This window comes from Teleopsis dalmanni, chromosome X (assembly GCF_002237135.1).
Source record: "Teleopsis dalmanni isolate 2A chromosome X, ASM223713v2, whole genome shotgun sequence".
Taxonomy (NCBI): domain Eukaryota; kingdom Metazoa; phylum Arthropoda; class Insecta; order Diptera; family Diopsidae; genus Teleopsis; species Teleopsis dalmanni.
Genome location: NC_051848.1, coordinates 68,558,701 through 68,586,274, shown reverse-complemented (window position 1 = coordinate 68,586,274; position 27,574 = coordinate 68,558,701). Strand labels below are relative to the sequence as shown.

At 30.0% G+C, this 27,574-nt stretch overlaps 1 protein-coding gene and 1 long non-coding RNA gene across 2 annotated transcripts in view; one reads left to right on the top strand and one right to left on the bottom strand.

The window, feature by feature from the left end:
- Positions 1–6,073: 6,073 nt before the first annotated feature.
- LOC119687827 lies at positions 6,074–7,356 on the bottom strand. Its single transcript, XR_005253268.1, has 4 exons — positions 7,279–7,356; positions 6,723–6,967; positions 6,510–6,653; positions 6,074–6,453 (listed from the first exon to the last, which is right to left on the bottom strand). It is a non-coding gene; the product is annotated as an uncharacterized LOC119687827 (long non-coding RNA).
- Positions 7,234–27,574, top strand: part of LOC119687824 (zinc transporter 2) — a 131,017-nt gene continuing 110,676 nt past the window's right edge. The window contains exons 1-2 of the mRNA XM_038102335.1: positions 7,234–7,332; positions 21,484–21,629. Of these exons, the coding sequence (XP_037958263.1) occupies positions 7,283–7,332; positions 21,484–21,629 (196 nt within the window). The 5' untranslated portion in view covers positions 7,234–7,282. The remainder of the gene's footprint in view (positions 7,333–21,483; positions 21,630–27,574) is intronic.

The window sequence follows — 27,574 nt, the reverse complement described above, 5'->3', positions numbered from 1 at the left end:
AAAGTATGGGAACACAACTTTATTGTAAATATAGCATTTTTATCTTAACGACAAAGTTCTACCTACTATGCTTCGTTATAACAGTTATAAATAAATTTATTTATTTAATAAGTTATAATTTGTAGTGTTTAATATTTTTGCTATTTGTTGTTTAATTTGATTTATATTATTTTGCTATTAAAACGCTATATAACATCTACATTGTGACCGAAAGGTTTTCGGAGGTTCTCATTTAAAATTCGCGCGCTGTATATTTTTCGATATTTTAAGTTTATGTAGTTTGGCAGCACTGTCCTTAATTACTATGCCAAAAATGAGCGCGATCTGTCAGACAGTTCGTTTACGGCAGCTGTTGAAACCAGTTCACCTCAGTAGTGCGTTGCGAAAAAAACAATGGAAAAAAATATTGAACAAAGAGTTTGCATCAAATTTTGTTTTTCGAACGAAATTTCGTGTGCAGAATCGTTGCGAATGCTACAAAAGGCTTATGGGGAATCAGTTTTATCGAAAACTCAAGTTTATGAGTGGTACAAAGCCTTTCAGGACTGTCGTACGACCGTCGAAGACATGCCGCGTTCTGGACGACCTTCGACCTCTACCACCGACGAAAACATTGAAAAGGCAAAGGAAATCGTGTTCAAAAATCCTCATGTGAGTGTTAGAGAGATAGCACGAGAGCTAGGCATCGGTCGTGAGATGGCTCGTTTGATTTTGGTGGACAATTTGTGTATGCGACGTGTCAACGCCCGGCTTGTTCCGATTCACCTCAATTTGTTCAACATTATCAACGATTTTAAGGCCAAACATTCAATAAATACCATCGAACAGCCACCGTATTCACCTGATCTTGCACCGTGTGACTTTTTCCTGTTTCCCAACCTCAAATTACCACTCAGAGGAACGCGTTTTGAATCCATAGAAGACGTAAAACAGAATTCGCAGAGGGAACTCAAAGCCATACCGGAAAGCGCCTATAAAAATGTTTTGATGATTGGAAGAACGTTTGGCATTTGTGTATCGCTTCTAATGGCGCATATTTTGAAGGAGATAAAATAAATATTGATGAAGATTAAGAATTTTGCGTTTTATTTATTTATGACCGGAAACTTTTCGGTCACAATGTACATCAGTTTTGAAATAAAAAGTTGAGGAAAGCAACGAAAGCTTTTGTGGACGAAAATAACTTGAAAGCACAATGAAAGTTCTTGAAAGCTCAAATTAATTAAAAATAGTGAGCTTAAATACTTTTCTTAAATCACAGACAAATAATATAATAAGCAGTTGATTTTCCTTGATTTCACATATACTACCTAAAAAAAATTAAAAAAAAAATTCACGTTCTTTATCAGATAGGGATCTATATTGTAGTTTAAGTAAAAAAGTTTTAATCACACTGAAAGTTTTCATTAAAAGCTTCAATTGAAAGCCGAGATAATTACCAAGAGAAACAATTTTTCGAAAACTTTGCAAAATAGCTTTAAAGCTTTTTTATAGAATGAGAAATAACTTTATTTTATACACCATCAGAACGAAAGTTCTTTAATGGAGTAAAATAAGCTTGAAAAAGTATGTTTCCATAGAGTTCTTTAGCTTTTTAAGTTTAAATTTCAGACGTTGTTTTTGGCCTAATACGAGTAGAAGAGGTAAATATAAGTAACGTCATGAAGTGCTTAATTGATAATCTCTTTGAAGAAAACGATAAGCATTTGATTATCAAGTAAAAGTTTATCAAGGTGAGTAAATCAGTTTGTTTGATAGAATTATAAAGACAAGTAAATGGAAAAATATTTTATCTTAAGTAAATCTTTGGCAAAAGAAAAATTTGTGGTACTGCGTTAAATAAACTTTAACTGTTGATTGAGCTCGTGTGCAATATGCATTAGTCTTGCTCTAAATAATGCACACTATATCTCTCGGTAGATGTTGTATAGTATTATTATTATAATAAATTGTTTTATAATTACATATGTATTTTGAAATAGTTTTCTTTAGCGAAGCGTTACCTTTTTTAGTGTTAAGTACTCTTCTCTTTTTTCGTCATGAAAATCCAATTTTTATCCAATGCACCACTATTATTAATTGGTTATATTTCATACGTTTTTTATAAAATCTAGCCAAATATAATCAAATCAAATCAAATCTTTAACTTAAATCTATTTAGATGGCTTTTATGAAACATTACATCGTTGTTAGATCGTTCGAGATGATTTTCGATAATTTATCAGCACTTAGCTGACAATAACATCACGATAACTTCGTTTTCAAGGCAGTTGGATTTGCGGAACTATCCACACAAATATGATCTTTTCATAACCTAACAAAAATAGTTTAGTGATTTACAATACTTAATTGTGAAAGAAAGGAAAATATTTCGGCTAGGAAATATTTCGCACAGCAAAGCGTTAACAGATATCTTATATGGCTTTTAGCTTGCAGCTTGCACTTTTTTGTTGAAATCGAATGGAAGATATATGAAGATCTTATATAAGATATAAGATATACTGCTATCTTAAAATTCTCATCCAAAAATATTGATATTCATGCGGCTGTAAAGATTAGAATTGTCAGTTTTTTCTGACGTACCTCCGGTGCCTAGCTTTCATCGTATACGGGAATTGTCATTAGGCAATACATCGTGAACCTGGGCTTATAACCATAAAAATGGTTATGAAACCGTTACAGTGACGAAGCTCTACCTAATAAATCACTGGAGGTTTGGACACATAAATAATGTAATCATTTTTAAAGATATATAAACTTATCACATATCCAGACCAACAGTCACTCTCTACTGGCATATTTCGCATGCAGTGGTCTTTCGATTGCCATTTATGGATTTTTACTGCTTCACTGTTCCAGATGTTACAATTTTTTTGCTAACATATCCATCAAACAAAAAATTAACCTCATCACTGAAGAAAATTCAATGCGTTGTTTAAGAACCCAATTAGTAAATGTTCTACGCATTATATGGTCAGCCGGGTTCTGTTCCTATGTTTGCTGAATTTTATAGGTATGGAGATACAAATCGAAATGTAAAATATATGGTAACGCAGCATAGGATAGATCCAAATGCCTAGAGCAATAAATAATAAATTTGCATATTCTTTCATACTTTCAACAGCAAATCATTAAGCTGGTGTATATTATATATATTTTGGGATTTAGAAATTGTGACTTCTTTAAATAAAATACTGTTAGTATTTCAGTCATAAAAACAACATTCTTAGCAAAACTATGATCAATCTCTTTGAACTGCAGTTAGAATAAAGTTGAATAATCGGCTGCTGCGTTTATCGGTGCGCATGAATTTGTAAATAAATGTAGTAATACTCTAAAGAGAGGTACAAGTTTTCACTTCTTCTGTATAAATATATATATATAGTTATATCTAATTCAGAACCCTTGGCGAAATACGAAAACAAACAACATCTGCAACAGTAGTTCTAGTATCGTAGTGGAATGTATGCATAAAACAAGGCATCAAAATCTGTTGAATATATTCTTCAAATTTTTTATTCTCATTAGCATTATGTGGTTTTTGGTTCCTATTCTGCTCAAAATGGTATTATTTGTTTTTCTCTTTTTTATTTTTGGTATTATTCATATTTTTACAAATGTAGAGAAGATGAAATGTTATTTACATTTATCTGAAGATCATTTCAATTATCTGTTGTGTACGCATTATCATCTTTCTATCTAAAGTTTCTTGCTGATAACCCCATTCACTGTTACACCTTCATTAAATAAGTTGACGTTTTGTTTGCTATTGTTTACTTTAAAGCATATATTTTAAAGTATGAGAAGGCAATCCAAATCTGAAAATTTTAAAAAACTAAAATTTGTTTTTAAATTTCATATTTTTTCTAAACCACTTGATCTGCTATTAAAGATGCGGAACTTATTTTAATACGATAGATTTAAATAGATTCAAATTATTAAGAACGTTTCATTATAGTACTAAAAACTTGTACTAAAACTATGTTATAATTTTCCGTTAATTGTTTGAATCTAAAAAAACCGGAATTTTCTATTTGTCTGAAATTTCTTTTAACCAATTGCATATTTTTTTAACATAAGTAAACGAGACTATAAAACTACATATAAAGCCAATAAATGCACTAAAACACTTATGACTAAGGTAATAAAACGAATTTTTAAAGTTTAGATACTACCCATATCTATAATTTAGATATACACTGTATCTGTCTACAGACTAGAGCATGTCACCGCTAGGTGGTATTGTTACATTTTATACCCATTTTTGGAACAATAAGTATACTGAAGTATACTGTCGCAATCTGATATTGAGATAACAAAAATAGTTGTATATAGTACATTGGAAACTTAAAGAAAAAATTGCATTTCCGATTTTTGCAAGCATTACTGATAAAAATAAACTATTCATAGGCTTTGCCTGTCAGTAGTATATTTTATGGTGAAGTAATAGTAAATCTCTGGGTAAAATCAACTAACCCATTAATGTAATAAAGTATTACATCACTTATACACCTCTTAATACATACAAACCTCTAAATTTTGTTGGACTAGTTTCTCGAGGAGAAACTCCATCAAAGAGTAAGTAATTACGTTAACTCACGTGCGGGAAATTTTTAAACCGATAATGATTCCAATTTCGTTAATTCTGATTGAAAAGATCAGATGATCAACTGAAGACATGGATGTCAAAGACATATTCTGTCTGCGTTGCGAAAGAAATTTTCGAGCCATGTTGTTTTACATTTTGGTAATGTGAAATAGACACCAAATTGGAGCGATTTACTTATACTGGATCGCAGTAATGCGGAAAATTGTTAAACATTTCACATTTAAAGTCCATTACTAAGCACTAGTAATGGTACAGCTATTGTCAACTATGATCCTAAGAATTATCAAAGACTAGCTCAAGAATATACAGTCCTGCAAGATATTTTAATGAAGATATTTATGGTGTCGTATTTCAAATTTAACAAAAAGGGTTCAAATAATACACTAATATCTAATGGTATAAGAACTTGATTATAATATAAATTGTAAATATGTTTTGGTTACATTAACCATCGGTAGTATGAAGTAAAGAGCCATGTAGTAGTTTCTAAATGGGCTTGAACATTAGTTTTCCGTCATACTGCGTCCTTTATATTGTAAGATACTATTGCGTCTTAATCGTATATTCACGTTATGGCTTAATGTATATATGATTTAGTTTTAAATAGAAACAATTTTTCTTTGTGTATTTACTTAAAGGAGTGTGTAAAAATTAATAATTTCCTATTATATTTTCTTTTTTTAATTTAATATTTTATTTTTTATTTTAATAGTTATTTTTTTTTAGTTTAACAATTTATTTTTTTTTCGTATAAAACATATTTCTTCTAAATGCTCAAAACTTTAAAATGGATCCGGCAAGAAAATAGCATTTGTGGTACATGCAACGTACTTGAAATATGGGAAACTCTAGAAGACCTGCATTTCTATCTGCGTCAAGAATGAAATTATCATTCCATATCACTAACAATTTGTCATTACACTAGTCATATATAAAAAGCGAAAATTGTTCACTAAAAACGATCTTACAAGGAGTTGGTGGAACTGATAAAAAAAATAAGTGAACGCAGTCGACTCCTTACTAGTTTCCATAATTGCAGTTTCCAAATATAACTTATGGAACTTAAACATGGATCTGACCTGCATTGCTAGCCGTGTTAATCTACGTATATATATATAATTTGTGTAATCTACATAATTTTCCTATGTGTTATATATGGTATATTCTTCTTTCTTCTCTTATTACTGTATACAAACTTTGGGATTTGATATGTTATCTGTTGGTAAAAAATATTTTGAAAAACATATTCATAAAAAAAAGTATATTTTATATATACACACATAAAATATTATAAAAATAATATCGCTTCTCTATGAATTTTTGAGTACCTCTTTCACCTTTTTTTCTATTTTCAAGAACGTACTTTAGGATTTTGTTTTAATTTGAATTTTTCTTTTTTAAAACTATAATTATATTATTTAGTATTAATAACAGATCGATTTATAATTATTAGATATGTCACGTATAAATCGATTTCCTTTGATTTGAATTTCTTTTTTTATAATTATAATAATATTGCCTAGTATTACTAAAATATATGTTTATAATAGTTGCATTCCCAATATAACATTATAATACAAGTGTTATACGATCATCGTTTTCAGTTAAATCTATAGTTTAAAACTGAGTTTGATGGATATTAGTGTGGGAGAGTTTCGATCAAATTTCTAATATTTTATGATATTGAGCACACTATCTCTCTCTCAAAACACTGTAAAATAAAGTTCGGTCGGAAAATGTATTCTATTCCAATGGACCTGCTGGAATGACATCCGAATACTGTACGTTTCAAGCTCTTCAGCAAGTTTTAATTGTTCTTCATTTATATTTTTCGGATAAGTTTACTTAAAAGAAATAAATATAGAGGATTTTGAAAAAATGTGTTCAAGTGTTTTCATACAAACTGAAGAATAGCTCTTGTTTTTCACCATATCAAACTTTTGTAATCATCATCAAACTTTCAGATAAGGGCCCATTGCATGGTGTTTGTATATATGTAATCTTCTGTTTTTGATTATAATCCGTTTTGCACATTTCACCACAGCTTCAGATATAACAAAATAACAATAACAATAAATGTGATGTATTACAAAGTATGTAATTATGTATATACTTATTCTGTTTCTTCTGTTCTTATGGAATACAAGATTGTTGCCGACTTTCTTATCAGAACAATCATTTATCCATTCGCATGGGTTTGTTGTTGTAAACGTGATGATAACTCTAATATTTCTTGCTCTCAGCGTACTCTTCTCATATGTAACCAGGCCTTTCATATATAATTTCTTCATTCGTGTCTTAGCAGAGATTTGGTGAAGTTGACGCGTCTTCAAATCAATTCTTTCAATTTTTGGTGTTCTGGTGTTGATAAAAGTTTTTTGAAGAAAATAATAAATTTTCTGACATTTTCGTTGAATGTTAAATTTTATTAAAAAATTTAAATGAAATTTTTTAAGTGAACTATATACCAAATAAAAAAAATACAATTGCATCTCTAATTAATTAAATTAAACCATACAAAAAGCAAATTTTTGCACTTTCTGAAAAGTGAAGAGTGTAGTATTTTGTTATATACATTGCACATTTTTTTATTTATCATTCATATAAAACTTATTTATAATATATAGTTTTTTTATATAATATTAACAAACAAAAAAAACCAAACAGACAGACATGCAGCCGGAAAAAAATCAGAAAAACACAGAAGACACGCCGTTCGTAATGTGAGTAAAAAAAAATTTTTAAAAATTTGAAATTTTTTAAATAAAAACAATAACAAAAAACACTTTAAAAAATATATTTACTTTATTAAATTACATATAGTTTACAAAAAATAAATATTGAATTGTTTACCAAAAGTTATTTAGTATACCTTTTTGAATTTTACTGAGAATATTTGATTGAATTTTTTTTATATTAGTTTTAAAGTATGTTTTATATTATATTTTATATACAAAAATTAAATAACTGAATAATTTATTAAAATAAACAAATTTGTGTCTCAAATTGCTTCAATTGTTCTAACAGTGTTATAGAGCTCGCTTTTAAGTGTACCTGTTAGCATTTGTGATATGTGGACTAAAAATAGGTTAAAAACCTTGCTTGTTTCATTCAAACAAAAAGTTCCCTAAAAATCCTTTTACCTTATTTATTCTATAATAACTTTAAAATCTAAATTCTTTGAATTACTTAAAATAAATTAATATTCCAATATATTTCTATTACGAAAGATATTTATAGTCTTACAAGACTATTATTAATATAACTCGATTAACAAGTTCATAGTAGCTTTGAATTATCGATTTCAATATTAATTTTCATTTTTGTAAAAGATACTTAGACTATAAAATATCTATCTGGCTGTGATACAAAAAAGTTGGAAGAAGTAGGGCCTAGGAAATTTTAATATTTTTAAGATTGAGCAATAACGAAATTAGTCCATTGTTCGTACTGAGGTTTTTGTGCTGCAAATGGCGAATTTTCAACATTTTTCTACCAGAATTAAGTTTCTCACCAATACGACTTTAAACTAAGTCCTACCAACACTACTTGTTACACTAGATGTAAATGGTACTGCATGCGCGTCATACTTTGGCCCCTAATGGTACTAAATAATGATGATAGATTCTCTTTCTTCAATTGGCCCGATAATCATTTTACTTGCTTAGTCATTATCGGAAGCACTTATTTTATTAATCCTTTTAGAAATCTGTTTGACACGAGTGTCGCACGTTGCCTTTACTTGCTCCAATTTTCACAGATATTTGATGTAGACATAGCCTATACACATAGATATAGCAATTTCTCCACGTAAAGAAATTGTGTCTTCCGTTCAATACTTAATGTAGAAGCTGCATAAACTGAGATGAGGAAGAGATAATCACACCATTTTTCGATGACGACACAGCTTAGACTAACTGGAAGCACATAGCGTGAGGAAGTACTCTGATGACAATAAGTGAAATTACTTATTAGAAACCACAGAAGATCTATTAAAACACATAAACCCAATTGAATTGATTTAGTTTATCTATAAGAGTTTCTTGCCAAGAATTTGGTACTAAAACAGCAAATAATTGCTAACTATGTGAGGCAACTAATTGTGGCTCAGTGTTCCCCTGGGGACTCAATGGAATGAAAATGAAGAAGCTGTGAGGCAAAACGATGTCTGCAGATCAGCCGCTGCAGCCAAACAATAATCTCAATGGGTTTGGTGGGTTGAAATTTTCAAACACCAATAATGGCGTCTTCGATTCGTTAGTCTGTATTCAATCTAAATTTATTCTCGAACTGTCAGATTACATTTTCAGAGTAATCTAACAGTGGGCAGTGGGCAGTTATATTTTTCATATATACAAATGTCGAATCAAACCACAGTTTACACGTCAAGTCATATAAAAAAGCTGTTAATTAGAGTGTAACCTTACTACACTGGCAAAATTTCTAGAGGGTTATAAATTAGCCTCGAGTGTTATATATTTCGCTCGAGACTTACCAGTGGAAGATAGAAAGAGCATTAAAACTGAAAATGCCATTTCGTTTGAAAAAATTCACCAGATTTAGCAATTGAAAATAGTATCAATAAGTGGTCAACTCTTTAGGATTAATACTATTTCACGGATTGTATTGAACAGTTTCTTTTTCTTTTTTTTTTGGTGGAAGCTTACTAGTTTTAGAGCTAGTAAATTCAGTTTAGTGTACAAAAAATCCGGAATAATTGAAAAAATATGAATAGGAAATTTAAAAGTTTTTTGCTAAAACTTCATTCGCTGATTTTAATTGTTCATAAATGATTTTTTTTAGACTACAAATGTTAGGTTTTAAAATTTTCAGAAATAAAATTTTTTATTTTTTATTATTAAAAACTGTTGACTATTTTTCAAGGAGTTGAACCTTTGGTACTTGCAGTTTAAAATAAATTATTTACAAATCATTAATTCACTACTGTTTAAAATACTTCAATATTGTTTATATGCATAAAATTTTAATATTTAAAGAAAGAAAGTCTTTGATGAAAGTGCTTTACTGTTGAACTTAAAACCAGCTCAGGTTCACTTTTTTTTATGAAAAGTCAAAGTAAATGAAATTATACAATTAAATTATAAGATAATTGCATTTTCTTGCAATGCTAATTGCAATAAAGATATTAAGTGAAACAACTGACAAATATTTATTTAAATATTAAACATATAAATTCTTTTCCTTATTGAATTTCATTGTTCGAAAGCACATCCATAAAATCATTTGATGCAATTCCAAAAAGGTCTTAAACCGTATCTCAAATAATACTTTTATTACCTTCAACACTTCCCAAAAATATGTGATAAGATTAAGATTGTCTATATACATAGATGACTTCAGCATGAACTTAGTGCTTTCGTGGGATAGAATTTCTCAACTAAAAGCAAATAATACTTATAAAAATTTACTTTCAAGTGAAATGAAATGCACAAATACTACAAGCGAGTATCTTTGAAGTTACTGCAAAATGTAATTATAACGTTTACATATGAGTAAATCTCAATCAAATTATATTACATCTAAAGACAATATTTTTTTTTATTTTTTTTTTTTTGATTTTTTAAAGTAAATTTTACAATGGCATAATGTATATTGCATATAAAAATTGTTTAAATTAGTTATTTTGTTATTTAAAATTAAACTTTTTGCTTCTTTACCGTGGCTGCCATCAACAATCACATCGATGGCTATGCAATCATCATTATCATTACCAACTCCGGTGCAGGATATTAAATGCAGCTTCATCAGTGCATTTATTGTTGCACGATAGTCAATTGCCATGACTGGCTTCAATTGAACTTTAGCTTTTCGAGGTTTGGCGTGTGTTTATAACAACGTAAATTTAAAATTACCGTCATAAATTCTCACTGATTAACGTGCGGAAAAATGACGCTGAAAATGCATCATCATTGAATATAATAAAAAGAAAATGAAAATGAAAATATATAAAATATGTATGTACGAGTATATATAATATTATAAATTATACATTCGATACTCGTATAATAGTGCTGATATATAAGTAAGAGCTGCTATTGACAGTTTCATACAAAAAAGTATATTAAGTAGTATGAGCAGCAAGTTTTGATGGAGCTGTGTTCAAAATTAATAGAGAGAAATGCGGTAACCGTCTTTTTGTTCAATGAAGAACCTTCAGCAAAAATCTATAGACACTCTCTACCTGGTTTATGTTATAAAAATTACATTGAAAAATTTGAAAGGTTAACTTTTTGAAACCTTATGCATCGCAATGAAATAAACAAGTAAGTAAAAAGCAAGTGAAAAGTTTAAGTTCGGATTTTCAGGAACTTCAATACCCTGCACACAAAGTTTTCAAAGACCTAAGAATAGGCAGCATATTGACTTTCAACTAAGCAGAGTGCTATTACTACGGCTGATCTCTTATGCTACAGACTCCACCTAACTGAACCTAACCCTAATCTGCTGAGGAATTCGTAACATCATGTGGGTGTACGAATGTATGAGCCAGAAGTAATTTTTTGGTCTAAATCAAAGCCGAATGATTAAAAACAATTATTATGTTGGGGCTATGTGAGTCAATGCACTTGAGCACTTTTACTCTCTATTAACTGCGAGGTTTCTTCATAACCCCTACCTACGCCTTGACTGAATTATTGTTTATCACTTCATCAGACTAAGCAATAATTGACCTCAGATCTGATTACCTCCCTTAGAAGGAGGACATAGAAGATCTTATAAACTTTCAAGTAAAGTTGCCACTCCGTTCTCTCAGAAAAACTTGTTAAGATATTAAGGAGGGCAATAGTACCCAGCCAAATAACTTCCCAACAGCTTCAGCTCTGTTTAGAATAAATTAGTACTTAAAGTTATTCGAAGAAAGGCAGATAATAGTGAACAGACACATTGTCAACAGTTTCAGCTCCATTTTAAATAAATTAATTCTTAAAGTTATTCAAAGAAAACATATAAATTAATGTCTCTATATTATTCGGACCATTAAAATGCTTGATATTGATGTTGGACTGAAATTCTGAGTTCTTTAGAGAGACATACGTCAACATCTTTATATTAGAATTATTCCGATAAAAAATAAGCTTGATAGTGATGTTTCAGTTGTTCAGTGAGCATAAACGATAAAATATTTAACATCAAGAAATTACTGTCTTATATTAAATATTAAAGTTTAAAGTATTTATGTATCCACATTTCTTTTAAAAACAAAGTTTTTTTTTACCATGTTACCGAAGAAGACTAAATACTTTTAACAGAACAAATATGCTTATCTAACTTAAAAAAAAATAATGTGAAATCAGAATAAATTTATTATCATCGGCACAACATTCGCTGTCCTATCTTGGTCTTTTTACACAAGTTCCTCGACCGATCCCAATTACAACTTGATCTTCATCCTCTCTCGTTACATTCGCGAGAGGATGATGTACTCTGATATACTCTTTGTATCAAGAATATATCGACACCTACCGCAGCTATACCATACCGGCGCAGTAATGTTATCGAGACCACTACTATAATCCAACAACATTCTTAGTGAACCTCCAATTGACATATGTGAAGATATAAAACGTCTCTCATGTGCAGCAAAAACTATTCTAGTTCAATTGAGATTCGATTAAAACCACGTTGTAAATAGTTACTTATCAGCCATAAGCGCGTCGATACCAATATATGCATGAACTGTAGCTCCATCTGCAGTTTGAATTCGCTCTACTTTTCACTTACCTCAGACATGCCCAATCTGAACACTATCGATTTAATGGTTTGTCTCACTATAGTGGCAAAGTTTTTTTATTTTGCCCCAAGCTTGGATCGATTTTTTTATTTATTCCTTATTCTTTATGCTGTATAACTTCCACTTTTTTTTGAATACGTCTTGTCATACTTTTAATATTTGCTTTCTAAGGTCGAATGAGCTACATCCATACTAATAGTTGATCTATTTCATCTTATTAAAGCAGAAATAGCTTTATTTGCTTCCGGTTACTATAAAATCTGCTACAAAAGGATTTCCAATCTGGCTTTTCTTTACTCATATGACCTCCATATTTTTTCCACCGTAGTCTACCGTAGTCTGGTTGAAACGTTTTCGTAATCGGAAACAAGTTTATGCTATACCATATATTTCGCAGGAAAATGCAAAGGGTAGAGTTTTGGATTAAAAAAGGTGGTAGACTTCCTAAGTATATAAGGATTGTTTTGTTAGTTGCGATGGTTATTACTACAGTCTTTTACATGGTAACCATAGGTAATCTGGAAAAGACTCGCACAACACCTGAAGTATTTTATGCAATATTGCTTAATAGGTTGGGTTGTAACTATCAATAGGTAAAGGGGTTTTTTATCATTAAAATATTTCTATACTTCATATTGCCTATACTTCAGTAGTAAGGAAGTCAAGGAAGAGAAAAAATGTTTGTTAAAGTGGTTTTAAAACCCCGTATAGAAAAAGTGTATAAAATTATCTAGAGGTTTTTTTCGTAAAAAAAAATAAAATATTTTAAAATGTCTTTTTCCATACTACGTGCAAAACTTTTTGAACAGTTCTCGTTTAAGCAAAGTATTTAAGTAAATCTTCGCAAGGTTAGCCACACTCTCACTCTTATGTACAGTATAATAAACTTTTTTAAAAACCTAAAACTATTTTTATATGGGCATTATTTTATAAGTGAGTATATCTCACACAATTATAAGATAAAAAGTATTTACTGGCACTAGATACACCTTATCTTGTTATTTCAGATAATCTTTGTAGTTTGAAATTTTATTTAGATTTCTCTAGGTTGTTAGGTATTTGCCTTTTCACTAGGAGGGTCACTGTTCATATATGTGTTGTGACTTTAATTGTTGTCCAAACCGTTTGCCGTAGGATTTTTTCGTTTCCATTGAAAACGAAATTTTCGAATCCCTTAAAGGCTTTTTTTACTAATGAAAATAGTTGTCTATACAGTTTGTCTTCAATATGTGGGAACAAGCCGACTTGATCCAAATCAGAATTGTGCGGTATATGGCATATTATTTCGATGTTTCCTGTAACCAAAAGTTAATTGTTACAGTAGGAGATGACTCATGGTTAGAATATATTCATATTTGAGGCATGTTGGTTGAACATCCCTTTCCTGATAAAAATAGAAACGATTTATACCGAGGTGGTTTGAGTTTGATTGAATTTTGTTGGATTTAGTAATGAACCAAATACTTATAAAACACTAATATAGTCGACTGCTATTTACTTTCTGGTTCATATGCATAGATCTATGATTCGTCATCTATTGTACTCACATGAAATGACATCATTGATCGCAATAAAAAATGCGATGGTAGATGGAAAGATTATTGTTATTATTGCTATGGAGTGTAATACTACGACCGTTGGTTCTATTTTGCCCACTTCTGAGTTTAGAGTAAATCTCTAAGCCCTGTTGCATAGACAAAAAGTAGTGTAGAAACTACTTTACAAAGTTGTATTGCCTCTTTCTTAAGGGAATAGGTATATTCACAGGAGTCTATTTTGTATGATCTATGATTCGTCATCTATTTTATTCTCTTGAGATACCACCATTGATCGCAATAAAAATCGTGATGGTAGATGGTTAAATTGTTATTATTATTGCTATTTGGTGTGGTGCTGCGATCATAGCGTCCACTTTGTCCTCTTTTGGGTTTATAACATGTCTCCAAGCCCCGTTGCTTTGATAAAGTGTAGTTTAGAGCTTACTTGACAGAGTATTCTTCTTCGTAAAAGTATACATTCCCAGGAGTCTATTCGATATGTGAATTGGTGTAGGGCATTCTAACAACACAGCAGAATCTCTTTCGATGGATAGATAGATAAGTAACTCGGACATATGCTTGCATTCTGCTTTGTTAAGCAAATGTTCCTAACATAAAAGAATAATGATTTTAATATTTTATAGAATTTTAAAAATCTATTTATTTTATAAAAATTTTTTAAAAAATTTTCAAAAATACGTATTTCATTATTGAAAGTAATTGTTTAAACTTTAAGTGCTTGTCTTTCTGGCAATATTGCTTTCATCTGTGAATAAACGAACTCATATCGAAAATTTAAAAAACACAAATTTATCCTTTCTTCTTCTTTATTATTGTTTCATTTTGGAATTTTCTACGATATTTTTGCGCGACAATCAATTTCATGAGTCCTGGTACCTGTGAGAGCGATGCAGTCGCCGTAGCTTCGAATTTAGATGTAAACTTATTGAGCAAATAAAAATATTACATTTGATTGTGAAAATTTCTGTTAAAAAATTTGTGCTGCCACATTTGTTGAAAAACAAGAGTTTCTAAAACTTTTTAAAATGCAATTTTCTGAGTTCTCCATTTCAGGCGCTTTGTCTGAACACACATTGCACACTCGCACACCGACGACTGCAATTGCATGCGATAACATCGCACAAAATGCACAAAAATGCACAGAAATGTTTGAGTTTCCACACTATTTTCTTCTTGATTGCAAAATTAGCACATCACAAAAATTTGGCATAAATTTATGCGGAAAACTTTTGCGTAAGTGCGCTCAATTTTTTTTAGTTTTTCATGTTTTTTTTTCATTTTTCTTTTTTCATTTTTCATTTTCCATTTTTGTTGAAATATATATAAAAAAGCATTTTAACACCATTAGAAGTATATTCTGGTGTATTTTTATTTATTTTAGATTTATTTTCACTGCATAACAAAACTCCGATCTCGAACTCACGGTTTGGTTGGCACACAAGTTTTAGGTATTCACAACCACACTCCCCCCGTTTCGTCTATTTGTCTTCATTAAGTAGTTTGCTTTCATCCAAAACATTATAGAACTACCTCAGTGGTAGTTTTTATAATTTTTGAAAAGTTTTTGGCAAAACTTTAAGATTTTTTTGAATTGTCGACGGTAGATGTTTATCATGACAAACAATATGGCAGAAAATTGGCATGAAAACCAACATTTCTTATGCAAAACATTGCCGAAACCAAGTAGTTTCGAAAATAATGGAAACTTAACTTAATGTGAATTTGCCATTTTACAATAAAGCAAATTGCATTGGTTAACACTCATAGGGGAATCCAAATTGGACTCTTCTTGTGGTCCGTTTGTGATTATTGATAAAATTTAAATATACATTGTAAACACTGTTGCTGACGAAAGTTGCAACAAAGTAAAATACTCTATTATGTTTATTTTGGTTGAATTCAATGAAAGATAAATGCAAATATGCAAAAATAAGGTACTATCTGGCTACCTCTAGCATGAATTATGACCTTCAAACGGCCAATAAAGTTATCGCACGCTGCTCGCAAGTGGCTTTGAGGTATTTTGGCCCATTCTCAGCTTAGCGATTGTTTCAGAAGATCAACATTTTGTTATTTTTAAGTGCCAACTTCAATTTTTAAAATACCCCAGACCTAGAAATCTAAAGGGTTTACATCAAGTTAACACGGTGGCCATTGTGTTTATAAAGCACGGAACGTTATTTTTCAGCCATTTTTGGTTGAAGCTTGCTTTGTGCGATGATGCTGAGTCCTGTTCGAACGAAGTCCTTTAATGCTTCCTCTAAAATAATTTCTCAATAGATTTGGGCATTTATTTTTACCCCACGGTCGATGAACAGGACCTGAGAGCGACCATTGGCCGTTACGGTGAGCCACACCATCAACATCCATGGCGATTGCTTTCTGGTCGCCATTCGTAAGTTTAAATTTTCAACTGACCTCTCTTACAAGTAAACTCGACTATTTTGCTTGTTTATGTCGTGATCTATTATGACTCATCAGATGACTGTCGGCCAAACGACAGTGTTGTTCATCGATGAGATCAAGCAATTTGTTCAACTTCAATGGCCTCAGTCCGAGCTCATTTTTCAAAATGCACTGCAAATATTTTTTTGTGTCCACTTTCTGGGCGTTGGAACATAACCAGTATCACGGTATTCAGCTATAGTAAGAGACACAAATGATTTGTTCATATTTAGGTGTTGGAGAGCTCGAACAATTGCTACTTATGTTTTTCCACCCATATATAAAACAATCACACTATCCCGAGCACGGTTGCCACTTGAAAATTTTTTTCTGTACCAAAATTGGTTTAAAAAGGTACCATTTCTGTAAAAAAAGGTCCAAAATTTTTCTATTGTCTTTTTATAAGAAAATACAATTTATAAAAAATGTACAAAAAGTATAAAACAATACAATATCCACAATAAAGTTGGGTCGCCGAAAATGTACCATTTTTTGAACATGAGTACCAGAGTACCAAACGGAAAAAAAGTACCAATTTTGGTACTAAAGTACCATAAGTGGCAACCGTGATCCCGAGCTATCCATCACAGAGAGAGAGAGAGAGAGAGATGGAGAGAGAGAGAGAGAGAGAGAGAGGGAGAGAGAGAGAGAGAGAGAGAGGGAGAGAGAGGGAGAGAGAGAGAGAGAGGAGGAGAGAGAGAGAAGGATAGAGAGAATGAGAGAAATAGAGAGTATGAACATCATTGATGTCTAAGACATCACAACCACATAATGTCAGTGCAATTCTTGCAAATAGTGGACAAAAATAGTTGAAGTGCTGTGTGTTGTTAACATGATCAACATATAACTGACATGGAGTTATATTATCACCTATAATAGCAATGTGATGTCTATCTATGTTTTGATTTCCGTTGGCTCCCATCAGTACTCTGGAGTCCTTACTCTTTAACTAGATGAGAAATTTTGGTTCTTTTACAAAGCTTTTCGTTACTTTGTAAATTTCAATTTTGGACTACTTTTTTTTTGTGAATAAAGTTCATAAAGTCATTGAAGAAATCACGAAGAAATTCTGCAGAGCTTTGTTTTGGTAAGCTGAGCATTAAGTGTCTGATGTCACTTAGATCTACTAGAATTATTAAGAGTGTTTGATTATTATTTTTATTTTATTTCTTAATAAATGTGCTCTCGTTGCTACTGAATATTATGACATATATTTTGATTTTTTGAAAGTCTTCAATTCAAGTATATCCACAGAAATTCTATAGACTTATATTTCTCTTATTTGATTTGAAGTATTGCAAATGCTTTTTTTCGGACAGCTTTCTTGGTATGAAATATTTATATCACCAAACATTTAATATTTTCTTATTATACAAAATAATTCATAAATTGTATTTCATCGTACAATTTGCCAACAAAAATATATTATTGCATTCAGTTAAAATATCTTACATTCTGGTATGAAGAAAAGAAGCTCATGATGCACTACAGTTGACGGTAAATCTTTTTCAAGAATCCTTGATATATTTATGAAAAATTTTCGTATAAACATTTTTATGTACCTCACAATAGTGATAATGCAATTATTTTATACATTAAGACTGAAAAGTTTTCGGAAATTCTCATTTAAAATTCGCGCGCTGTATATTTTTCGATATTTTAAGTTTATGTAGTTTGGCAGCACTGTCCTTAATTACTATGCCAAAAATGAGCTCGATCTGTCAGACAGTTCGTTTACGGCAGCTGTTGAAACCAGTTCACCTCAGTAGTGCGTTGCGAAATGTCTTCGACGGTCGTACGACCGTCCTGGAAGGCTTTGTACCACTCATAAACTTGAGTTTTCGATAAAACTGATTCCCCATAAGCCTTTTGTAGCATTCGCAACGATTCTGCACACGAAATTTCGTTCGAAACACAAAATTTGATGCAAACTCTTTGTTCAATATTTTTTTCCATTGTTTTTTTCGCAACGCCCTACTGAGGTGAACTGGTTTCAACAGCTGCCGTAAACGAACTGTCTGACAGATCGCGCTCATTTTTGGCATAGTAATTAAGGACAGTGCTGCCAAACTACATAAACTTAAAATATCGGAAAATATACAGCGCGCGAATTTTAAATGAGAATTTCCGAAAACTTTTCGGTCTTAATGTATTAAAAATTGCAATTGAAATTTGAAGAATTCTTCAATTCTACATTTGGACTGAAGTCGATTAAAGTTGGATTTTTCTGAAAAATTGTATTTATATATTTTTAAAGAGCTATATTTTTGTTAGATTTATAAATTTTTCATAAAAATCCACACTTTATTACTAATATTAGTTATTTAAAGCGAGATATCTTAAGAGTTCATCTAAGGTTGAATGTAATTGTTTATCTTTAAATTGCTTTATCAATGCACTAAATCTTTTCAGTTTAAATTATTAAGTTGCAAATATAAAACAATTATTTTAAATTTAAAACAAGCAAAAACTAAGTAAATTTTAATTGATTGTGAATAATTCACAATTATATAGTTTCTTCAGATATCTACTCTTATATACAGCCACTGTAAGATATAATAAATAATAATAAAAATAGATGATAATAATATATTCATATTATTCTTTATCCACAATTTCTGTACTTCAGAAATATAGTATGTTAATATTTCCAATAACTGCTTGTGATTCCTGAGAGTATGCTATACATATTTTCTTAACCACCAATTAATTTCCACAACTCCTATCAGAGTCACTATTTGCAAGGACATTATTAGAAAATCGAACTTATAACTATTAAAGGATATGATACGGTGGTATTACTGATGGCATTATACATCAGTTACAATTAATAATGCTTGAAATAGAGCCATAATGAATGGTTTATTTTCTAAAAAATTACTTGTCCTTCTTATATACCAAGAATTTATTTCAGATTTGAAAAAAGTTCAATGGATCTTTTTACAACATATTGATTAGTTGTAAATAATACAAGAAAATCAATCAAAATTTATATTTTTGCTTTTAAAGTATTGCAATACAACTATACCAGTGTGTGAACAAATCCATTTTCACACATTTTTCACAGATTTTTTAGGAAGTAAAGGCTTTTTCTTCCCTGGCGTGTTTCCTTTCGTGGTTACTATCATATTATGCCAAATATTTTAGGCTATATTTTTTTGTGAAGATAGTTGTAAAATTTGATTTGGAAGCCAGTGATAACTTATTACTATAAAAAAAAGCAAAACTGCTGCTGACAAATTTGTATGGATTGCAGGAGAGGATGCAGTGAGTAAACGCCGGGAGTGGTTTGCTCTCTTTCGTTCCGGAAATTTGGTTATCACAGATGTACATCGGTGCCAGAAGATAGCGGTAATACTAAACAGCAACGATAAGAGAATTTTGAAATCATTTAAAAAGAGCAGGCTACACAAAAACGATCGATGTTAGGGTACTACTCGTACCCTAACGCAAAGCTATTTCATTGAACAGTGATTTAAACCATTTTTTAAACGACCAAGTAAAATTGATTAAATACGAGAATATCTTATGCAAGTGATCATAGTCCAATACCGAGGACTTTCCAGAAATAACTACATACTTCAGATTGGAAATAAAAAGGGTTATGTTGGGTGATCATAGTCATAGTCAAAAACCGCGGACTCCCCTAGAAATGACTACGAACACCAGATTAGAAACAAAAAGGGTTATTTTGAGTGTGTTGTGGAATTGGAAAAAAAGCATTTATTATATCTTATGCAAATAATCATAGTGAAAAATGGAAAACTTTCTAGAAATGATTACAAACCAGATTGGAAACAAAAAAGGTTATGTTGGATGTGATGGGATTAGAAAAGAATTGACTATTACATCTTATGCATGCGATCATTGTCATAAACTAGGAACTTTCCAGAAATTACTAAAAACTTCAGTTTGGAAACAAAAAATGATGTTGAGTATGTAGTGGGATTGAAAAGGTATCGTCTATTCTTACCCGCTTCAGTTTGGTGCAAGGATTAATTCGTTTCTAATATTTGATTATAATTAATTTTCAATAAAGAAAATTTTTATTCAAAAATGTACCAAAAAACGTATAGAAATCTTGCGTCCATTAAATATACATTCTTTTGCTAAAGATTTTTTCTGTTATCATACACCAGTTTTTTATAATCGTCTTTTAAATGAAGCCACCTACTGCCTATTTTGACTAACATGTATAATTAGTTTGTTAGTATAGTATAATATGTTGAATAATATGTTCAAAAGTATGAGTCCTCAATAATTTATGTGTAGAGAAAAAAGGTGACAGTATCTTTTACGTATGTATTTCAAAATACGTGGGCAGTTTGATAAGTCAGTGACTTTTTGAATTCCCGCGCAGTTACTCCAAATGCAACAGTACTGCCGTCACCTGTAATCTACCAGTGGGCAACTTTATAATTTTAAGCAAGCTACAAAGTTCAGTTGGTGTTTGACAGCCATTCAAATCAGACAACATCGTGAATTTTTACGAAAATGGAAAAAATACGAACTGCTACTCCATTCAGCATATTCTCCAGATTTAGCCGCCTGCGACTATTTTCTGTTTCCAAACCTAAGGAAATGGCTGGGCGGTAAGAGATTTGAGTCGGATGAAGAAGTCATTACCGAAACAAACGCGTATTTTGAGAGCTTTGAGAAAACCTTTTATTTGGAGGGAATAAGAAAATTAGAAAAACGCTGGACTTAATGAAACGAGCTAAAAGATGATTATGTAGAAAAATAAAATGTTTATTTGCCGAAAAAAATTTGTTTTATTCAAAAAGTCACTGACTTATCAAACCGTTCTCGTACAAACTTCAGATATTTTTTACATAGTATGTATAGATGACCTTATGTTTTTGTTCCTTTGTGAATATTATTATATAATCTCTATTTTTTTCTGTATTTACTTTTGTCCTTCAATAAATTCCTTAATGAATTCTTATGCTTATCAATACAAATAATAGGCAAAGAAAAATGTACTAGTTCGAGTAGTTTAAGTTAAATAATTTTCACTTAATTAGTTATTATCCTTCACAAAAAAACTATTTATTTTACTGAACACTATAATACAGAAGGAAATAATAATAATAATCACTTTACTATTATATTTTCAGAGAGTTCAAACAGAAAAGTACGGGATATGGCACCGCTCCCTCTACCAGTACCAGTGGGAATGTTGTTAATAGCAGTAATAACAATAACACCCCCGTACGAACACCACCAAAACTCTATTGCCTGCACGGCATTTCAAATATCGAAGGTAAGTCTTCAAATTTTAATTATAACTTTAGTTCCTTTTTTAATTCCCACGGAATTTTGTCATATGTATGTGCAATTCATCATATTTTGCCATTTATCTGAAAAAGCGAATTGTAATCAAATAAAATCCTTCAAAAATTCAAAACGTACGCAAAAGTAATCAAGTTAAGCCCTTTATAAAGCACAGTGAAGTAGTGTCGGAATAAATTTTTATACCCAGCACGACCTTTTATGAGTCTTCGAAATTTATTCCATGTTTGAAAATATTGTCCCGAAATGTGATGGTAACTTTAGTGGAAGCTTAACCCTTTGCGGTTACAGCTCTGCTAAGTGCAGAAGTTTTGCTCACCTTTTTTATGTAAAATTTTAATCCATTTGACTTAATTTCCAAATTTTTTTTCGACAAATGGACTATTTCATTCATATCAGATTTACTATGGACGGCATATGTGTGCGCACAAATCGCGTTTGCCTGAGTGCTGTGGTCCAAACATTTTCGTTTTTACGATTTTAACTGAGTTAATATCACCTCAAATCCATACAATCCTTTCAATTCGTTTCATTTCAGTTAAGTTAAGTTTAGTTCAGCTCAGTTTGGGCTGAACTAAGTTCCATTGCAGCACTAACGTGTGATTTAACTACCATGCCAACAAAATCCTTCTAATTTGGTTGCATTCATTTCGGTTTTTTACTATTATTTCCACAGAATATTTTTTCATATTTCTCTGAATACAACAAAATTGAAACAATTTTTCGCAGCATTTAAAATTTGAACATATTTTAATTAAGTATATGGTACATAGCTCACCTTCATGCCTCGTCCTTAAACTTCGATGCTTGAGAAATTTTCCAATTAAAAAAAAAAAAGGAAAAAATTTTAATTAAAAAAAGGTATGGAATTATAATTATTGGATGTATGAAATCGCAGGAATAGTCACGCAATATTTCAACGTTACTAGAACGTCATGTTGTGTAGAAGATTAAATTTAAAATTACATTTCATATTAAAAAAAAAAATTAAGCATTTTTCAAATAAATACAAACAATATTTTGCGTGTTTCAAATTTTTTCCAATTAATTTGTTAAGCTGAAATGCTTTTCCAACATCAAAACGGAAAACCTAAATTGATATTCTAGAACAAACTTTGCAAAGAAGTATGGGTTATAACGCGGATTTCTAATAAAAAGTCCCAATATGCTCCAATAATAATCTTTTTAAATATTTATTGCTTATTCTATATATTGCTATTTTAACAGATTTAATAATGGTTTGATATCAGCTTGTGTAGAATATTCGAGAAAACATCAAAGAATGAGTCCCTTGAGTGAGCCTTATATCCCTAATTTTCACAACGCATTCATATGAGTATAAAAGTTTGCCCTTCCCAGTAATAGAGAACTATAGGCACTGAAGGACAACTGGATGAGACACACTGACTTTGCTGTACAATTTAGGCATCTGGTGTGATACAATACTACCATATTTCCATCAGTAAAAATATCAGATTTCTAAACATATTCCATGTGAATATCCGGATTTAAACCATCAGAACCAAATCATATGCTATATAAATTCCCGGATTTAATTCATTTGGGGAAAAACTAATTTTATGTACCTTATCAAAAGTTATGGAAGGTTTTTTCTGTCGATAGCATGTTACTGTAAATACTGATAATATAACGCAGTACCATTCAAAACAATATCGGACTATTAAGCGTTATAAAATTTCATGTCAACATTAGATTCCAGATTACATTCCACAAGACTGGATGAGTTAATTTTATTTCGATTTCTACTTCATTTGGATTAAGATATAGGCAAAATAATTTTAGACAGTATCTATATTTTAGTATTTCTCAATAACAGTTGATCAGATGGAGCTGTGGTTTCTGATGGGTAACATGATGGAATAGATTGGCCTGTAGTTCTATATTACTCTGATGGGACTATCACAAATTAAAAAACGTCGTTTCTGTCTGTAGGTACACTTGAATACTTATGCCATTAGTAGTCTTTTGTGATTTTAAACCATACTCCATAACAGCCAAAAGATGTTGTAAAAAAAATTTTATTTTATTTTTATGTTTTTTATTTATGTTTTATTTTAAAAAAAAATTATTGATTTTGAAATTAATATTTAACATTAGTATTAATATATTAACAGTTTTAATTTTTTAAACTATCTCTAAAATATTCTATCATTTACCTCTAAGACACAAGAAATTTTAATTCTCTATTGCTTACGGAGCCTGAGATATGGTCACTCAAAACTTATTCTAAAATGCATATTCTCAAAAAATCAGGCCTCATATCTCTAACGAAAAAAATTTGAACAATTTTTTTTGTAATAAATTTCTTTTCATTTTACCAAATGACTTAAAATATAAAACCCAACCAAATCAGGTTTTAAGATCAAAAGCCATCCCCTTTATTAAAGATTGTTCCATATGCTAATGACACTGCAGTTACCAATCGATATAAAGAAAGAATAGAAAAGCACTTTTCTATTATAACGGGAATGGCGAAATTAATGGAATGACGAGGTCTATTGCGTAGTTCCAAGAATGGCAACAACAATCTAAAAAGAAGTGAAAATCGACGCCTAGATTAATAAAAATTGATGAGTACTAGTTAAAGTACAGCTGTCTCGGAATTAGTGTAATTGAAGATAGTTATCAATAAAAATAAGCTGTATAAGTCAACACCTAATGATAGCAAATAGAATATATTATGCCCAATAAATGTGTGGCACACCTCAAAGCATATGGCTGAGGTTTGATTTTAGACGTTAGTGTAAAGATTAACTTTCGGGTTTTCAAAAGAAAAATATTCCACAAAATATTTAAACTTGTTGGTAGCAGAAAATATGGATTATCGCATGAAGAGGAATAATGAGCTTTTTCAAATCTTGGCTCTGCAAAACATGAACTATATTTGTATTTAAAATTCAGAAACAATAAGAGAGGTGCAAAAACTATAATACATTAAGAGACGCTACTGTATTAATGGATAAATGTAGTTGAGTGCAGCCGTAATGTAGACATGACATTTTTGTAATACCCACTCCCCTCACACAAAAACAACTTTGTTACCGGTTTTTAGCTATTGTTATTATTAAAGATATTAACTTTTATTAAGAAGTGTACTTTTTGTTAAAAATAGTGCTATTTTTGGAAATGGTGTTCGGTATTTTCACATGGTACAATTTTTTTTACACTGCAAATAATAACTAAAGATAAAACATGAAAACTGAACTTCTACGTTGTGAGAGATTAGTTGTTTGAAATGCATGCAAAATATTTCAGTACATATATTTCACATAAAAATATTTCCAAAATTTAGGAGATTTTTTCCACTACCGACCTATTAGCATTATTAGTTTGCCATGTACCCACCCGTATGCCTGCATTTACAGCCTGTACAATTTGAATTTTTTTCTAACGTAGACAGATAGTTTTTGTACAGATACTCATATCTTTAGATACGTTATGTACTCTTAGTTGTTGTTCAACGTTCATTGCGTTGTGCATATCCTGTATACTCTCAACTGAGACAAGAATAAATTTCAATTTTGAATGCCATCAATCTGTGATTCTTGTATTTTGCATCAATTTGTGGCATGTTTCCAGCCATGTAAGCATACGACATCGTATTGCCTCCACAGCAACGAAAAAAAAAATATTGCAAAAATAACTAATCTGAATTTATATGACAGCTTTCAAGTCGAATATCAGACGATGCGGGTAATTTCTCATATTTAAAAATATATATTCAGATTGATGTTGTTCTTGGTGTTGTTGTTGTTGTTGTTGTTGCCTTTGATAGTCTCAGTGTTAGAGGTTTGGTATGATTCCTTAACCAGAAATTTACACTTAAACATATATTAATGGTCTGCTATTCATATTGGATGTGCTGGACACCAATTCAAACAAGGCTAGACGGCATCTAAAAAGGGACATTAATTTTTTTCAATTTCTATGCCTTCTTTCCTTTTCTGTTTGGTTATAAATTGCAATGAAATGCTCATAATTTATAATTTAATGCAGATAACGGCAACGTAATGCAAACAGAAATAAAAAGGAGAAAACTCACTAAAATTGGAATATCTTTCCTGCCGTTTTGTGTCCTCTATGGGGAATTATTTAAAGATGTCGATTTCCATACCAATGCCAGCTACATACTCGTAGGTATATCTGAATGTCGGTGTTTAGTTTATGGTTCTATCCTATGATCACCATACGTCGCATGGTGCGAAAATCAATTTTTAACCACATAAATAATACGATAAAATCTCATTTGGTTTATTTTTCTTGCTGACTGAGAGTTTAAGAAAGGAACGATGATAAAATATGCTTTTTCAACTTAACATGGTAAACGATTTAATAAATTGACATTCTGTACGTTGCAATTGTTGCCTATAAACATTGAATGTTGTAGAGCAAAAGTTATCGGGATGTGCCATGAATTAATTGCTAAATGTCTTAAGGTTATAATGGAACTATTAGATATGCAACTATCTATTTTCAATTTTTAAATTTATTCTTAAATAAATATAAATATTATAAATATAAAAATAAATAAATAAAATACATATAGTCACTGATAGCAGTGACTAATTTACTTAATAGAAACCATAGTATTTAATAGAGAGGTTTCGTATTTTAAGGTTTTAATTGAACTATTAGATATGTAACTTTTTATTTTCAATTTTTAAATTAATTTATAAATAAATATAAATATTATAAATATAAAAAGAAATAAATAAAATAAATATAGTCACTGACAGCAGTGACTAATTTACTTAATAGAAACCATTGTATTTAATAGAGAGGTTTCGTATTTTAAGGTTTTAATGGAACTATTAGATATGCAACTTTTTATTTTCAATTTCTAAATTTATTCATAAATAAATATAAATATTATAAATAAAAAATAAATAAATAAAATACATATAGTCACTGACAGCAGTGACTAATTTACTTAATAGAAACCATTGTATTTAATAGAGAGGTTTCGTATTTTAAGGTTTTAATTGAATGCAACTTTCTATTTATAATTTTTAAATTTATTCATAAATAAATATAAATAATATAAATATAAAAAAAATAAATAAAATAAATATAGTCACTGACAGCAGTGACTAACTTACTTAATTGAAACCATTGTATTTAATAGAGAGGTTTCGTATCTTAAGGTTTTAATGGAATTATTAGATATGCAACTTTCTATTTATAATTTTTAAATTAATTCATAAATAAATATAAATATTATAAATAAAAAATAAATAAATAAAATACATATAGTCACTGACAGCAGTGACTAATTTACTTAATAGAAACTATTGTATTGAATAGAGAAGTTTCGTATTTTAAGGTTTTAATGGAACTATTAGATATGCAACTATCTATTTTCAATTTTTAAATTATTTTTATAAATAAATATAAATAATATAAATATAAAAATAAATAAATAAAATAAATATAGTCACTAATAGCAATGACTAATTCAATAGAAACCTTTGTATTTAATAGAGAGGTTTCGAACAGTAATGAATCACAACAGCAATTTTTTTTATTATTTTTAATTAATTTAATTCTTTTATATATATTTTAGTTTATATAAGTACCTATACCGTATTAAAAATTTCGTATTTAAATTTTGTTTGTAAATAATAATAAAAAATTTTTTGTATGTAAATGAATATAAAGATAAATTGGTGGCTTTTAAGATAAGAATCCTTAAAGGATAAAATGATAAAGCCAAAAAATTTCTCGAATTTAGATATATGAAAAATATTTTTAACTTTCAAGCAAGGAATTCTAGAAGCATGAAGTGAAGTGACTTTTTAGTTATGTTTGATCTCAACTTTAAAAATAGATTTCATAGTGAAAAGAATCTTTAAGTTCGATCAATACAAAATTGAAAAAGGAGATTAAATCTGGTTT